Source organism: Chelonia mydas, chromosome 3 (assembly GCF_015237465.2).
Source record: "Chelonia mydas isolate rCheMyd1 chromosome 3, rCheMyd1.pri.v2, whole genome shotgun sequence".
In the NCBI taxonomy this organism is placed as follows: domain Eukaryota; kingdom Metazoa; phylum Chordata; order Testudines; family Cheloniidae; genus Chelonia; species Chelonia mydas.
In genome coordinates this window covers 48,706,124-48,723,557 of record NC_057851.1, presented here as the reverse complement: position 1 = coordinate 48,723,557, position 17,434 = coordinate 48,706,124, and the positions used below count along the sequence as shown (strand labels likewise).

The 17,434-nt window shown below is 43.7% G+C and overlaps 1 protein-coding gene across 1 annotated transcript in view; it reads left to right on the top strand.

The window, feature by feature from the left end:
* The window catches only part of LOC119565755 (protein eyes shut homolog), a 53,796-nt gene that overhangs the window by 25,517 nt on the left and 10,845 nt on the right, over positions 1 to 17,434 (top strand). Inside the window, exons 4-5 of the mRNA XM_043541923.1 lie at positions 10,084 to 10,250; positions 10,517 to 10,661. Of these exons, the coding sequence (XP_043397858.1) occupies positions 10,084 to 10,250; positions 10,517 to 10,661 (312 nt within the window). The remainder of the gene's footprint in view (positions 1 to 10,083; positions 10,251 to 10,516; positions 10,662 to 17,434) is intronic.

Below are 17,434 nucleotides of genomic sequence, written 5' to 3'. Positions count from 1 at the left end.
TTTCATGACTGGCCAGGCTACGGTGTGAAAGTTCTGTTTGTTTCTCCTTGATGAAACCCCCCGCCCCTTGGTTCACTCTACTTCCCTGTAAGCTAACCACCCTCCCCTCCTCCCTTCGATCACCGCTTGCAGAGGCAATAAAGTCATTGTTGCTTCACATTCATGCATTCTTCATTCATTCATCACACAAACAGGGGGATGACTACCAAGGTAGCCCAGGAGGGGTGGTGGAGGAGGGAAGGAAAATGCCACACAGCACTTTAAAAGTTTACAACTTTAAAATTTATTGAATGACAGCCTTCTTTTTTTTGGGCAATCCTCTGTGGTGGAGTGGCTGGTTGGCCGGAGGCCCCCCCACCGCGTTCTTGGGCGTCTGGGTGTGGAGGCTATGGAACTTGGGGAGGAGGGCGGTTGGTTACACAGGGGCTGTAGTGGCAGTCTGTTCTCCAGCTGCCTTTGCTGCAGCTCAACCATACACTGGAGCATACTGGTTTGGTCCTCCAGCAGCCTCAGCATTGAATCCTGCCTCCTCTCATCACGCTGCCGCCACATTCGAGCTTCAGCCCTCTCTTCAGCCCGCCACTTACTCTCTTCAGCCCGCCACCTCTCCTCCCGGTCATTTTGTGCTTTCCTGCAGTCTGACATTATTTGCCTCCACGCATTCGTCTGTGCTCTGTCAGTGTGGGAGGACAGCATCAGCTCGGAGAACATTTCATCTCGAGTGCGTTTTTTTTTCTTTCTAATCTTCACTAGCCTCTGGGAAGGAGAAGATCCTGTGATCATTGAAACACATGCAGCTGGTGGAGAAAAAAAAAGGGACAGTGGTATTTAAAAAGACACATTTTATAAAACACTGGCTACACTCTTTCAGGGTAAACCTTGCTGTTAACATTACATACATAGCACATGTGCTTTCGTTACAAGGTCGCATTTTGCCTCCCCCCACCGCGTGGCTACCCCCTCAACCCTCCCCCCTCCCTGTGGCTAACAGCGGGGAACATTTCTGTTCAGCCGCAGGCAAACAGCCCAGCAGGAATGGGCTCCTCTGAGTGTCCCCTGAAGAAAAGCACCCTATTTCAACCAGGTGACCATGGATTATATCTCACTCTCCTGAGGATAACACAGAGAGATAAAGAACAGATGTTGCTTGAACGCCAGCAAACATACACTGCAATGCTTTGTTGTACAATAATTCCCGAGTACGTGTTACTGGCCTGGAGTGGTAAAGTGTCCTACCATGAAGGACGCAATAAGTCTGCCCTCCCCAGAAACCTTTTGCAAAGGCTTTGAGAGTATATCCAGGAGAGCCGCGAATGCCAGGGCAAAGTAATCCTTTCACATGCTTGCTTTTACACCATGTATAGTATTTTAAAAGGTACACTCACCGGAGGTCCCTTCTCCGCCTGCTGGGTCCAGGAGGCAGCCTTGGGTGGGTTCGGGGGGTACTGGCTCCAGGTCCAGGGTGAGAAACAGTTCCTGGCTGTCGGGAAAACCGGTTTCTCCGCTTGCTTGCTGTGAGCTATCTACAACCTCCTCATCATCATCATCTTCTTCATCCCCAAAACCTGCTTCCGTATTGCCTCCATCTCCATTGAAGGAGTCAAACAACACGGCTGGGGTAGTGGTGGCTGAACCCCCTAAAATGGCATGCAGCTCATCATAGAAGCGGCATGTTTGGGGCTCTGACCCGGAGCGGCCGTTCGCCTCTCTGGTTTTCTGGTAGGCTTGCCTCAGCTCCTTCAGTTTCATGCGGCACTGCTTCGGGTCCCTGTTATGGCCTCTGTCCTTCATGCCCTGGGAGATTTTGACAAAGGTTTTGGCATTTCGAAAACTGGAACGGAGTTCTGATAGCACGGATTCCTCTCCCCATACAGCGATCAGATCCCATACCTCCCGTTCAGTCCATGCTGGAGCTCTTTTGCGATTCTGAGACTCCATCATGGTCACCTCTGCTGATGAGCTCTGCATGGTCACCTGCAGCTTGCCACGCTGGCCAAACACGAAATGAGATTCAAAAGTTCGCGGTTCTTTTCCTGTCTACCTGGCCAGTGCATCTGAGTTGAGAGTGCTGTCCAGAGCGGTCAAAATGGAGCACTCTGGGATAGCTCCCGGAGGCCAATACCGTCGAATTGTGTCCACAGTACCCCAAATTCGACCCGGCAAGGCTGATTTAAGCGCTAATCCACTTGTCAGGGGTGGAGTAAGGAAATCGATTTTAAGAGCCCTTTAAGTCGAAATAAATGGCTTCATCGTGTGGACAGGTACGGGTTTACATCGATTTAACGCTGCTAAATTCGACCTAAAGTCCTAGTGTAGACCAGGGCTAAGAACATGTCACTTATGTCTGTATAAAGTAGAATCATAGAATCATAGAACTGGAATGGACCTTGAGAGGTCATCTAGTCCAGTCCCCTGCACTCAAGGTGGAACTAAGTATTATCTAGACCATCCCTGACAGGTGTTTCTCCAACCTGCTCTTAAAAATCCCCAATGATGAAGATTCCAGACCCTCCCTAGGCAATTTATTCCAGTGCTTAACCACTCTGACAGTTAGGAAGTTTTTCCTAATGTCCAGCCTAAATTTGCTGCAATTTAAGCCCATTGCTTCTTGTCCTATCCTCAGAGGTTAAGAAGAACAATTTTTCTTCCTCCTCCTTGTAACAACCTTTTATGTACTTGAAAACTGTTATGTCCCTACTCAGTCTGCTCTTCTCCAGACTAAACAAACCCATTTTTTTCAGTCTTCTCTCATAGGTCATGTTTTCTAGACCTTTAATCATTTTTGTTGCTCTTCGCTGGACTTTCTCCAATTTGTCTACATCTTTCCTGAAATGTGGTGCCCAGAACTGGACACAATACACCAGTTGAGGCCTAATCAGTGTGGAGTAGAGTGGGAGAATTACTTCTCATGTCTTGCTTACAATACTGCTGCTAATATATCCCGGAATGATATTTACTTTTTTTGTAACAGTGTTACACTGTTGACTCATATTTAGCTTGTGATCCACTATGACCCCCAGATCCCTTTCTGCAGTACTCGTTCCTAGGTGGCCATTTCCCATTTTGTATGTCTGCAATTGATTGTTCCTTCCTAAGTGGAGTACTTTGCATTTGTCCTTATTGAATCCGATCCTATTTACTTCAGACCATTTCTCCAATTTGTCCAGACCATTTTGAATTTTAATCCTATCCTCCAAAGCACTTGCAACCCCTCCCAGCTTGGTATCATCTGCAGACTTTATAAGTGTACTGTCTATGCCATTATCTAAATCATTGATGAAGGTATTGAACAGAACCTGACCCAGAATCGATCCCTGCAGGATACCACTCATTATGCCCTTCCAGCATGACTGTGAACCACTGATAACTACTCTCTGGGAACGATTTTCCAACAAGTTATGTTATAGTAGCTTCATCTAGGTTGTATTTCCCTAGTTTGTTTATGAGAAGGTCCTGCGAGACAGTATCAAAAGCCTTACTAAAGTCAAGGTATACAACATCTGCTGCTTCCCCCCATCCATAAAACTTGTTACCCTGCCAAAGAAAGTATCAGGTTCATTTGACATGATTTGTTCTTGACAAATCCGTTTTGACTGTTATTTGCCACCTTATTATTTTCTAGGTGTTTGCAAATTGATTGCTCAATTATTTGCTCCATTATCTTTCCAGGTACAGAAGTTAAGCTGACTGGTCTGTAATTCCCTGGGTTGTCCTCTTTTTATAGATGGGAACTATATTTGCCCTTTTCCAGTCTTCTGGAATGTCACCCGTCTTCCATGACTGTTCAAAGATAATTGATAATGGCTTAGATATCTCTTCAGTCAGCTCCTTACGTATTCTAGGATGCATTTCATCAGTAACTCATGTGATCTTTTGTAGTTTGACTCTAGCTTTAGAGAGCTATGTGAAAGACTGGGCTTAATTATACCTCTTCAATTAAGAATAAAAAATTTGGGTCAATTGGCATCAGTAGGGTTTCAGTGTCAACACCAGCTTAGGATCTTATTTCACAATTGTACCAGTCATATCTATTATGAGATAGTGTCTGATTCTTCATAATAAGTGCAATTAAGCAGTAATTATGTGCATCACATAATCAGAAATCATGACAAATGCTATTATTAAGCCACATTCTGAGTTATTTGTGAGATGTACATAGTCCCAGGGGCAATCTGGTTAAATTGGTTTGAAGTTACTGTCAACATTAAACTTTTTTACTACCAGTTTGAATAGGTATTATATAAAAAAAGTATGAAAATAAATTATAATCTGCTACCCAAATGAAATAACATTCTCCAATGAGCAATGTAATTTTCCGCAGTTCTACTTTCCTTCTGTTCCTCCAGCCTCCCACCAGAGATGAAGGGTGGGAGAAAGGAAGAACTATCCCCATTTTACAGATGGAGAACAGAGCGTGTGACTTTTACAAATCACACAGGAAGTTTGGATGAACCCACCTCCGCTGAATCCTCAGCCAGTGCCTGAGCTGCAGGACATCTTTCCTCTCATGAATTCGCCCTGCCAGAAAAAAATATCTTCACCATTTTTAGAAGTTCCTATAAAACATATTTATTATGGAGTAAAAATGCACTGGTAAATCTTTAGTGACGTTCCGAACACACACTTGCCTGTTATGTCTCATTAATGTAATCATTGCAATACAATGTGAACCAAAACTATTTGAGTTACACTGAATCTAAATATAACTATCTTTCAACAAAGGTTGAGCCCCCAAAACTTAAAAAATAACCTCTTCTTCCACTGCTGAAGAGTCCAGATAGCATTGCACACAAAAAGAAGTGCAGAGCACTGTTTTCTGGTTAATTATTAGTACATTCTGCAAGTTTACAGACTACAAGATACCAGCGATTCCTAGATTCTAAGACCAGAAGGGACCATTCTGATAATCTCTGATCTCCTGTATAAAACAGGCCATAGAATTTCCCCCAAATAATTCCTAGAGCGTATCATTTAGAAAAAACATCCAATCTTGAATTAAAAATGGTCAGTGATGGAGAATCATCCATGATCCTTGGCAAATTGTTCCAAGGGTTAATAACTCTGATCATTAAAAATGTATGCCTTATTTCCAGTCTGAATTTGTCTAGCTTCAACTTCCAGCCATCGGATAATGTTATACCTTCCTCTGCTAGACTGAGGACCCCATTATTAAATATTTGTTCCCTGTGTGGGTACTGTAATCAAGTCACCCCTTAATCTTCTCTTTGTTAAACTAAATGTTTGAGTTCCTTGAGTCTATCACTAAAGGCATGTTTTCTAATCCTTAATCATTCTCGTGGCTCTTTTCTGAACCCAAATGATCAACATCCTTTTTGGATTGTGGGCACCAGAACTGGACATGGTATTTCAGCAGCACCCTTGCCAAATACAGAGATAAAATAACCTCCCTACTCCTACTCGAGATTCCCCTGTTTATGCATCCCAGGATTGTATTAACTCTTCTAGTGATGGCATCACACTGGGAGCTCATATTCAGCTGATTATCCAGCACAATCCCCAAATCTTTATATTTAGCCATATTAAAATGCATGTTGTTTGCTTGCTTGCTCCCAGTTTACCAAGCAATGTAGATCACTCTGAATCAGTGACCTGTCCACTTCATTATTTACCACTTCCCTAACTTTTTTGTCATCTGAAAACTATGAATGATGATTTTATGTTTTCTTTCAGGTCATTGATAAAGATGTTAAATAGCATAGGGCCAAGAACCGATTGCTGCGGGAACACACTGCAAACAGGCCTGGTCAATGACAATTTCCCATTTACAGTTACATTTTGAGACCAATCAGTTAGCCAGTTTTTAATCCATTTAATATGTGCCATGTTAATTTTGTGTCATTCTAGCTTTTTAATCAAAATGTCACGCAGCACCAAGTCAAACTCCTTACAGGAGTCTTGGTATATTACATCAATACTATTACCTTTATTGACTTCTAATCTCATAAAAAAAAATTATCAAGTTAGCCTGACATGATCTATTTTCCATAAACCCATATTTATTAGCATTAACTATTTTACCCTTCTTTAATTCATTATTAATTAAGTCCTTTATCAGCCACTTCATTATCTTGCCATGCATTGATGTCAGACTTTCAGGCCTATACTTACTTGGGTCATCCTGTTTACCCTTGTAAACAATTGGCACAACATTAGCTTTCTTCCAGTCTTCTGGAACATCCCTTTTTGAAAAATCAGCATTAATGGTCCAGCAGGCTTCTCGGCCAGCTCTTTTAAAACTCTTGGATGCAAAGTTATCTTGGCCTGCTGATTTTAAAATCGAGAACTTTATTAGCTTCTGTTTAACATCCTCCAAAGCTACAAGTGGGCTGGAAAGAGTGTTATCATCACCATTTGATGAGATTGCTTCATCTGTTTTTCCTCAAGTATAGAACAGAAATATTTATTGAACCCATCTGCCTTTCTATATTATTATTGATCTAGCCTTTCTATATTATTATTGATCTAGCCATTTCCGTCTAGCACTCGACCAATGCCATTGTCAGTATTTCTTTATTCCTATTATATTTTTAAAGCTCTTTCTTATTGTCCTTGACTCTGCTTCCCTTAGATTTCACTCTGTGTCCCCTGGCTTTTTTTTATCATTTTTTACAATTCTTAATTTCTGATTTTTAGTCGTTACTACCATCTTTCCTTTTAATTTATATTTTACAGTTGCCTCCACTTCCCCTCTAAACCAAGTTGTATTTTTTTCCTCAGTTGTGGGATTGTGACATTTTGGGCAATAGTAGTCTGTTCTTAAATTATTCCAACTATCCTTCACATTTTTTTAATTAAATTCTCCTCTCATCTGATTTGGCTCATAATTCCTTTGTGAAACTGCCTCTATTAAAGAACCAAGTTATATATGTTACTGGTCTGGACTTTATTCTGTTTGCACATTATAAATGTCATCAAATCATGATCTTCTGTACCTAAGCTGTACCATTAACTCTTAGTTCTGTGATCAATTCCTCCTGAGAATCAATCCAGCACCTTAACTACAAGATCATCCTTCCTCTGTACTGTCTGGATACCCCAGGGGTTTATTTCTGCAAGTTTATGTACGGGGGGGATGTGCTGGAAAGAGACAAGTTGGTTATGTATTCTACTGTGATCCTTGGAGGCCGCACTCCTGCCTCCTCACAGTTCTCTAGTACACAGTCCAATTACTTAGGCTGAAGATTTGGGGCCGTTATTGAGACCTACTTGTGTTATGTGAGTTATATGTTAAGCATATACTTAGATTCATAGATATTAAGGTCAGAAGGGACCATTATGATCATCTAGTCTGACCTCCTGCACAATGCAGGCCACAGAATCTCACCCACCCACTCCTGCAAAAAACCTCTCACCTATGTCTGAGCTATCGAAGTCCTCAAATCGTGGTTTAAAGACTTCAAGGAGCAGAGAATCCTCCAGCAAGTGACCCGTGCCCCATGCTACAGAGGAAAGCGAAAAACCTCCAGGGCCTCTTCCAATCTGCCCTGGTGGAAAATTCCTTCCCGACCCCAAATATGGCGATCAGCTAAACCCTGAGCATATGGGCAAGATTCACCAGCCAGATACCCAGGAAAGAATTTTCTGTAGTAACTCACATCCTACCCCATCTAACATCCCATCACAGGCCATTAGGCCATTCATTACCATGAATATTTAAAGATCAATTAATTGCCAAAATCATGTTATCCCATCATACCATCTCCTCCATAAACTTATCGAGTCTAATCTTAAAGCCAGATAGGTCTTTTGCCCCCACTGCTTCCCTTGGAAGGCTATTCTAAAACTTCACTCCTCTGATGGTTAGAAACCTTCATCTAATTTCAAGTCTAAACTTTCATTGACCAGTTTATATCCATTTGTTCTTGTGTCCACATTGGTACTGAGCTTGACTAATTCCTCTCCCTCTCTGGTATTTATCCCTCAGATATATTTATACAGAGCAATCATATCTCCCCTCAACCTTCTTTCAGTTAGGCTAAACAAGCCAAGCTCCTTGAGTCTCCTTTCATAAGACAGGTTTTCCATTCCTCAGATCGTCCTAGTAGCCCTTCTCTGTACCTATTCCAGTTTGAATTCATCCTTCTTAAACATGGGCGACCAGAACTGCACACATATTCCAGGTAAGGTCTCACCAGTGCCTTGTATAACGGTACTAAAACCTCCTTATCTCTACTGGAAATACCTCGCCTGATGCATCCCAAGACCGCATTAGCTTTTTTCACAGCCATATCACATTGGCTGCTCATAGTCATCCTATGATCAACCAATACTCCAAGGTCCTTCTCCTCCTCTGTTACTTCTAACTGATGCGTCCCCAGCTTATAACTAAAATTCTTGTAATTAATCCCGAAATGCATACCCTTACACTTCTCACTATTAAATTTTATCCTATTACTCCAGTTTACAAGGTCATCCAAATCTTCCTGTATGATATCCCAGTCTCTCTCTAAATTGGCAATATCTCCCAGCTTTGTATCATCCGCAAACTTTATTAGCACACTCCCACTTTTTGTGCTGAGGTCAGTAATAAAAAGATTAAATAAGACTGGTCCCAAAACTGATCCCTGAGGAACTACACTGGTAACCTCCCTCCAGCCTGACAGTTCACCTTTCAGTAGGACCCGTTGTAGTCTCCCTGTTAACCAATTCCTTATCCACCTTTCAATTTTCATATTGATCCCCACCTTTTCCAATTTAACTAATAATTCTCCATGTGGAACCATATCAAATGCCTTACTGAAATTGAGGTAAATTAGATCCACTGCGTTTCCTTTGTCTAAAAAAATCTGTTACTTTCTCAAAGAAGGAGATCGGGTTGGTTTGGCACGATCTACCTTTTGTAAAACCATGTTGTATTTTGTCCCATTTACCATTGATTTCAATGTCCTTAACTACTTTCTCCTTCAAAATTTTACTTTGTCTGCATTTATGACTTTATATAAAAAACGCATAACAAATGCATCAGAGACAGAGGTAGAGCATTTAGTTTGTTTTCATTTGTAAGGGAAAGTGCACCTAAGAGACCTGCAGTAGCACCTGAGTCAAGTCAGGGGGCTGTTGCTCCCTGCAGACAGACCTTTAAGTTTCATACTTCTTGTTCAAATACGATTTAGAGCAGGGATCGGAAACCTTTGGCACACAGCTCATCAGGGAAATCTGTTGGTGGGCTGGGACAATTTGTTTACCTGCAGCATCCGCAGGTTCGGCTGATCACAGCTTCCACTGGCCACGGTTAGCCATTCCAGGCCAATGGCGGCTGCGGGAAGTGGCAGCCAGCACAACCCTCAGCCCACCCCGCTTCCCGCAGCCCCCATTGGCCTGGACTGTCAAACCGCGGCCAGTCTGAGCTGTGATCGGCCGAACCTGCAGATGCTGCAGGTAAACAAACTGTCCTGGCCTGCCTTGGAGTTCCCTGATGGGCCGTGTGCCAGAGATTGCCGATCTCTGATTTAGAGTTTAAGGAAACTGGGGAATTCACTCTTTGTTGCAGGTTTAGTGAACCAGCAACAGTGACTGTTAAATCTGTCAGATTTAGCAGGGTTTGTAGGCTTTACCAGACCACCCTCAAGGTGGAAAATGTTTCCTTTTAAAAGGCTTTAAAGAGGTTTAAGAAACTTTGCTATTTCTGCTATAAGGTGCCAAAACACTACTGGAAAAAGCATTAACAGTTGATTAGATGATTTTAAAAAAAATAAAATAAAAGTTCAATTTTTCTGGATACATCTTCCTCGCACGATATATTTTCAATTAATTTGGGAGAAAAATGTTTTGTGTTCCTTTGTCTGCATTTAACAACTATGTGTATTTATTATAATGATTGTCATGATAATACAGTCATGAGATATGCGTAACTTAAGCTTCTTCATTCATGAGCATCATAGCCAAGCTCATCTGCCTTTTTTGTGTTTCCTAAGCAAGATTTTAGTTGTGAAGGATTTCTGGTGTTGCAGCACACTGATTACAACCCTGCTTCATAGCCAGAAATCACAGGGATTCCAAATTCCCCCTTCAGGATTCAGAAAATCTTTGCATAATATAGCCGTGCTGTTCTTGTCTTTGCAGGTCTCAATGGAGATGATTTCCTGGTGCTAGGCCTGCGTAATGGCAGTGTTGTATACAGCTACAACCTGGGCTCTGGCACGGCCACTCTCATTAGTCAGCCACTCGATCTGACACTCAGTATTCATGTGATCCATCTTGGCAGATCTCTCCGAGCAGGCTGGCTGAAGGTAAGGGATCGTACCTTTTTTTGAGAGACAGCTATCGAACTGAAAGTGGTTTTCCCTGAAGGACTATGTGATCTTTACCATACCTGTAAATGTGTCATCAAAAGAAACTGTTAAATAGCTACAGGAAAAGAAAAGTTTTAAAAATTATTTTATTCATATGTTTCTTTATTAAGATAATTGGGAAGCAAAGGGAAATCTCTTGCTGAAACATGCCCATTAGGAACCATTTCCTTTGTTATAAGTAGTGTAAATGTTTTCATTGAAAGGTGGACGATCATAAGAATAAATCCGTCACATCCCCAGGAAGGTTGGTTGGGCTCAATGTCTTCAGTCAATTTTATGTCGGCGGTTACATTGAATACACTCCTGAACTCTTACCAAATGGATCCAAATTTGAGAATGGCTTTCAAGGTAAGGACCATTTTAAAGAAAACTTCCTAATACTATTTGCATCATAATATTTTTAATGCCTATAAAACAATTATGTAAAAATAGTTTGTCTTTTTTCGAAAAAAAAAATAGTTTCTTCATTTTAATAGTTTAGGCTAGGGTTTATATAATTTTTTTCATATTTCATTTTGATTAATAAGAAGCAGGGTGCTTGTAAAATGTTCCCACTGTTGCTAGTATACATTGCTATGTTTGTCATGGTTAGCTGTTACATTTGTTTTAGTGAATGGGAACACATATAGGAAGGATACCTCTATGGGTTTAAAGCATGAGATTAAGACACAGGAGAGTTAAATTCTATTCCCAGATATCAGTGATTTGGGGAAATCGTTTAACTTCTTTGTTAGTTTCTCCCCTCCTAAAAATGGAGAGCACAACTCTTCCCTGCCTCTTAGGGGGGTTAGCGAGACAATGTGGGTGAAGTAATATCTTTTATTGGACTTCAGTGTGTGAAACAAGCTTTCAAGCTTAAACCAAGCTCTTCTTTAGGGGAGGATGTAATTTGTTAATGTTGTTCCTTTAATGTTTGTATAGTATTCTGAGACCCTGAGATGAAAAATGCTGTAAAAGTGGAAAGCATTATGTGTCATTTATTATTTTGTTTTGATTTTGATTAGTGTAAGCAAAGTTCCCCCAAAAATGTGAAGGTTCAATTCCCAGGTAGTTACGAGCCCAAGATGCTTCTCTAAAGCTATTCTAACCCACTCTTCTTTTAAAAAAAATGCTGACAAGTCTCGCAAGAAGAGGCTTTATTATGAGATTTTCGGTACATGCTGTTTCAGGTCAGGCTGGAAACACCATGAAAACAGCCTTTCCTAGAGTCTGTGCCATTCGTTCTTCCTCACATTATTATCTGCCCTTGTACTTCAGCCGTGATCAGGAAGGGACTACCTTTCAGTATGAGAAGTAGTTCAGACTCTTCTCCCATCCAGATTTTAGCTTCTCTGGCTGCTCTCACTAGTCGGAATGGTGCCAGCTGGGTAATGGGTATGGTGATGTGGACAGTTGCCTGCTAGAAACTATAATCAGGTGGCCAAATCTATGGTATTTTTTCCTATAGAGCAGAAATCTGTTGAAGTTCACCAATTATTAATTGTGCTTTGCAATTGTTGTATTTATTTATTTATTGTTATTTCTTACTATTTATTTTTTTAAAAAAGGTTCTGACCCATGCTCTGAGTGTTAGTATACTACACTTACACATATGGTGTCAAAATATAAATTCATAATAGAAAAGATCAAATAGACTGTTCATAATTATTGCTAAAACTTAAATATTAGCTCCCCCACCCATCTTCCTATCTAACCGATTTACTGTTTTCTTCCAGTTTGGGCTACTTTACTGTATTTTCTACTCTATTTTCCCAGGCCCAGCTATGCAAACAAACACTCTTTAAACAGAGGTCCAACCTTATGTCTTGCTGTTCCTTTTCTCTACACTGTGACCTTTTCTTTTCCTGGTCTTCTCAATTTTCTGTGCTTTCTTTTTCTTTCATGGTCATCTTTGCCTCACTGTGCCAAATGTTGCTGTTATAATAGTTCCAGTCCAGAGTGAGTCTGTTGGATTTACTCTGGGAACCGCAGCAGCGAAAGGAGCAGAACCTGAGGCCATCAGGCGGCCCCCAGCCCAGTCCTCCGGCAGAGCTGTACAGACCCCAGAAAGGAAAGAGGAGCCGCAACTGCATTGAAGGGCTGGGGCTGCGGAGGGGGGCCCCACGTTCTGCTGCTTTTGCTGCTGCGGTTCCCGGGAGAGCCCTGCGGTTCAGAAATCCGTATCCAGCAGAGTGGAAGGACGGAGCCCCTCTCCCCAGGGCTCTGGGGCTGGGGGGCACGTGGGGAGGCCAGCAGCTGTGCGGGGGTTGGGGGGGAGGGAAGGTTGTATGCTCTGGGCTCCAGCTGGGGAAGGGGGTAAAAGGGGAGGGGTCTGGCCTCGGGCAGAGGGGGAGGGGATGGGGCCTACTCTCCCACAATGGTGCGTTCACCCACCACCCATGATTCCGTGATTGCCTCCGAGTTCTCCTCTCCCCAAAGAGCAAGGAGATCCACCCCTTCCCCTCTAGACCAGGCCAGAAACTGCCATGCTCAGCTGGGCAATAGTTATGTGAGCTCTCCACACTGGGAAATTTCAAAAACTTCCTAGGGCTTTGAAAGGGGAGGGGTGCATGCCTGTATAGCTGGATGCAGGGCAGTGGAGTTCAAAACACTGAGCAGAGTGGTCACAGTGGGTATTGTGGGTTACCCCCTAGAGGCCAGTTATGGCAACGTAATGAACACAGTGTCTACACTGACGGTTTATCAATCTAACTTTGATGCAAAAAGCTCTACGCCTCTCGTCAAAGTGGTTTTATTTGTTGGCAAAGCAGGAGACTTTTGTCAGTGGGAGGAGCGTTGTAGTGTGTACACCTCCACTGTTTTGTCGACAAAAGCTGCCTTTTGCCGACAAAACTATGTAGTGTAGACAAAGACTAAGTTCTTTCAGTTTAAGAAAACAAAAGAAAAGCTTTCTTCTGCATTTCTCATTGATACTGGGTGATAGCCCGCCCCCAGCCCCCAAGTCATGCCCATCTCCCCCAGCTTCAAGAGGTCTTCTCCTGCAAGGAGTTGATTCCTGCAATGGACAGACTCTCTCACTGAGTCCAATGCCTGGGAGAGTCCCATATCCCTCAGAAGTGCTCCCTCTGCCACCAGCTAAAGCCAAGGTCTCGCAAGAACCGGGAGCTGAAGTTAAAACTCCTCCTTATGAAGAAGGCACTTCAGCCTCCAGGGGGCTTCGTTGCCAACCCCAGATCATCCTGGGAGCCTTCAACTTCACAGGGGGTAGAGTTGCAGAAAAGACCAGCAGATTCCCCCCATAAAGGCTTGAGAAAAAGGGCTTCAAGCCCCCCAACTGAGCCGTTGGCCAGCCAGAGAGTGCAATCAGCCACCTTGGTAACAGCGCCACTGGTGGCTCCCACATGTGGTATCCAGAAGCATAAGGGTGCCTCCGCTATATGCTCTGCCACACCACGTAGAGACACCAAGGTCTCAGGCTCTGAGGCAGTGGTATTGCCCCTAAGGACAAAGACAAATAGCGTAGCACCTCTAAAGGAATGGCACCAAGAAAATCTTTGGTATTGAGTGTGACAAAGCTCCCATCTAGGGAATGCTCTGCAACTTCACAACCATCGGTACCAACAACGTACCATGGATGCTCCTCTGCAATACCAAGTGAGCCAAGAGTACCGCAAGAGTTTCAGTACCCCAGAGACCTGACAGTTGGGAAAGAACCTCAATCCCCATTACTCAGTACTGGGGCACTTTTACTGATCACCTCCCAGCGCCCGGAATTGCCCTCAGCACTAGGCCATGTACTATCAATACCCCCAGTCAGCACCACTGATGAGTCTGACAGTGACCAGGAGGATGTCACAATACAAGGACCCTCCTCAATTCCATTGAGCCAACCCATGATCGTGATATGGGTCCACTTGGGCACCCACCACCCATTCCATTTCCCCCCAGTGGGCATATTGGGATCCTTGGGCAATGTCCAGATCTAGTGTCTCTCTGAGAGAATCTGTCAGGTGGTCTCCTATAGCGTCACTGTCCATAGCCCCTGAATGAGAGTAGGAAAAAACTTTTGAGGAACAGGAGGAAAGACTCAAAGGGGAAGCTACCCCTCCAGCAAACTTCTCCTCATCTTCACCAGATGAGGCTGTAGTGTCCCTGTCCATTACTTCCTGATGATTTCAAGAACATCCAAGCCCTTACTAAGAGGGTGGCGGATGAGTGCAGATTCTCCCTCCTCCAGAATTGCATTCCCAATTAATGAGGCGATTCTAGATCCTGTCAAAGTCATCTGACAGACAACAACCTCCATCACACCAACCTGCAAGAGAGACAACAAAAAATACTACGTCCCTCCCAAAGAGGCAGACTTCCTGTTTCAACATCCACAACCCAACTCCATCGTAGTGGATGTGGTTAATGCACAAGGCAAGTAACATCACACCTAATTAACCCTATATGATTGGGATTGGAAAAGGCTAGATCTCTTTGGGAGGAAGGTGTATTTGTTGGTGACATTGCAGTTTAGAGTCGCAAACTATCAAGCTGTCATGGCCAGATATGATTTTATTAAATATGGGAAACTCAATGTATTTCTGGAACATTTACTGGAGACACAAAAGAAGCAGTTTCAGGCCATTGTCAAAGAGGATCAGTTAGTAGCCAGAACAGCACTACAGATGGCACCAGACACAGCTGATACTCTAGCTTGCTCGGAAGTGGTAATGAGGCTACACCTTTCCGGATTGCCCAAATTGCTGCAGATGGTGGTAGAAGATCATCTCAAACAACACTCTTTTCTCTCCATACCTTGAAGGATTCCCAGGCCACATTACGCTCCCTGGGAATCTACTCTGATGAACAGAAGAGAAGATATATCTCTCAACCACAGCATAGGTCATGACCTCTTCAATACACACCATCTCGGCACTATTACAAGCCACAAGGTAAGAGGCCCAGGGTTCAGAAGCAGAAGAAGTCAGCACCCCAATCCAACCTCTCAGACTGCCTCTCCTAAGCACATTTGATAGGTTGTTCGAGGGCCCGAACAACTATACCTTGCAACATCAGCTGCCATCTATACACCATTCATACCTGGCCCTCTTTCACAGCAGCTGGGAGACGATCACCTCCAACTGATGGGTCTTGAAGATTATTTCAAAGGATTACACCATTCAATTCACATGTCTCCCCCATTCCCACCCTTCTTCCCCATCCCTCTTCAGGGATCCTTCTCACAAGAACCTACTTTGCCAGAAAATAGGTCAGATGTTATGACTAGGTTCCCATAGAACCAGTCCCAGTGCAACTCAGGGGAAAGGGGGTTTACTCTTGTTATTTCCTGATCCCCCAACGTGAAGGGAGGTTGGTGGCCCATTGTAAATCTAAGGGCATTAAACAAATACTTGAAGGCACAGAAATTCAAGATGGTCATGCTAGTAGTCATTATTCCAGCTCTAGAGCAAGGAGATAGGCATCTTCTAAGCTGAGGGCCAAAAACCAATTTCAACATCTTGATTTGGCTGTTGCACAGGAGATTCCTACAGTTTACCTTTGGACAGGACCGTTATCAGTACAGGGTGCTCCCTGAATTCAGCCTCTCCAGGTATTCTCCAACTGCGAACATTGGGCATTGTGATCTACCTCTACCTAGATGACTGTGTCCTCAGGGCTCCCTCATTTCAGAATGCCATACGAGCCACCCAGACAACCATGCTCAACTTACAGAAATTGACACTGTCCCCAGTATGGTGACTGGAGTTTATCAGTGCCGACCTCAATGCAGTACAAGTGAGAGTGTTCCTCCTGCTACACAGATTCACCACCCTTACGAATGTCATGAAGACAGGCCAGGCCAGCCCTTAAACATTGGCCAGGAACTGTATGCAGCTGCTAGGTTATATGGCAGCATGCACCTTCAGTACCACAAATGCACAGATGTTCATGATGTGTCTTTAGATGTGGCTCACTTCTGTCTATACCTGAACAGGGACAGACTAACCAAACTGCTGTCACTTCCCTCCACAGTAAAGCTCTCCCTGGATTGGTGGAAAGACCCATGCAATGTCCGAGCAGGCATTCCATTCGTGCTCCCTGTGTATTTACTTTCATAGAATCATAGAATATCAGGGTTGGAAGGGACCTCAGGAGGTCATCTAGTCCAGTGGTTCTCAAAGTCGGTCTGCCTCTTGTTCAGGGAAAGCCCCTGCCGGGCCAGACTGGTTTGTTTACCTGCCGCGTCTGCAGGTTTGGCCGATCGCGGCTCCCACTGGCTACGGTTTGCCGCTCCAGGCCAATGGGGGCTGCGGGAAGGGTGATCGCCACTAATCTAGTCCAACCCCCTGCTCAAAGCAGGATCAACACCAACTAAATCATCCCAGCCAGGGCTTTGTCAAGCCTGACCTTAAAAACCTCAAAGGAAGGAGATTCCACCACCTCCCTAGGTAACCCATTCCAGTACTTCACAACCGTCCTAGTGAAAAAGTTTTTCCTTATATCCAACCTAAACCTCCCCCACTGCAACTTGAGACCATTACTCCTTGTTCTGTCATCTGGTACCACTAAGAACAGTCTAGATCCATCCTTTTTGGAACCCCCTTTCAGGTAGTTGAAAGCAGCTATCCAAATCCCCTCTCATTCTTCTCTTCTGCAGACTAAACATCCCAGTTCCCCCAGCCTCTCCTCATAAGTCATGTGTTCCAGTCCCCTAATCATTTTCGTTGCCCTCCGCTGGACGCTTTCCAATTTTTCCACATCCTTGTAGTGTGGGGCCCAAACTGGACACAGTACTCCAGATGAGGCCTCACCAGTGTCGAATAGAGGGGAACAATCATGTCCCTCCATCTGCTGGCAGTGCCCCTAAATGCCATTATCCTTCCCCTAAATGCCATTATACAGCCCCAAATGCCATTAGCCTTCTTGGCAACAAGGGCACACTGTTGACGCATATCCAGCTTCTTGTCCACTAACCCCTAGGTCCTTTTCTGCAGAACTGCTGTCTAGCCATTTGGTCTCTAGTCTGTAGTGGTGCTTGGGATTCTTCCGTCCTAAGTGCAGGACTCTGCATTTGTTCTTGTTGAACCTCATCAGATTTCTTTTGGCCCAATCCTCCAATTTGTCTAGGTCCCCCTGTATCCTATCCCTACCCTCCAGCATATCTACCTCTCCTCCCAGTTTAGTAAAAAGAA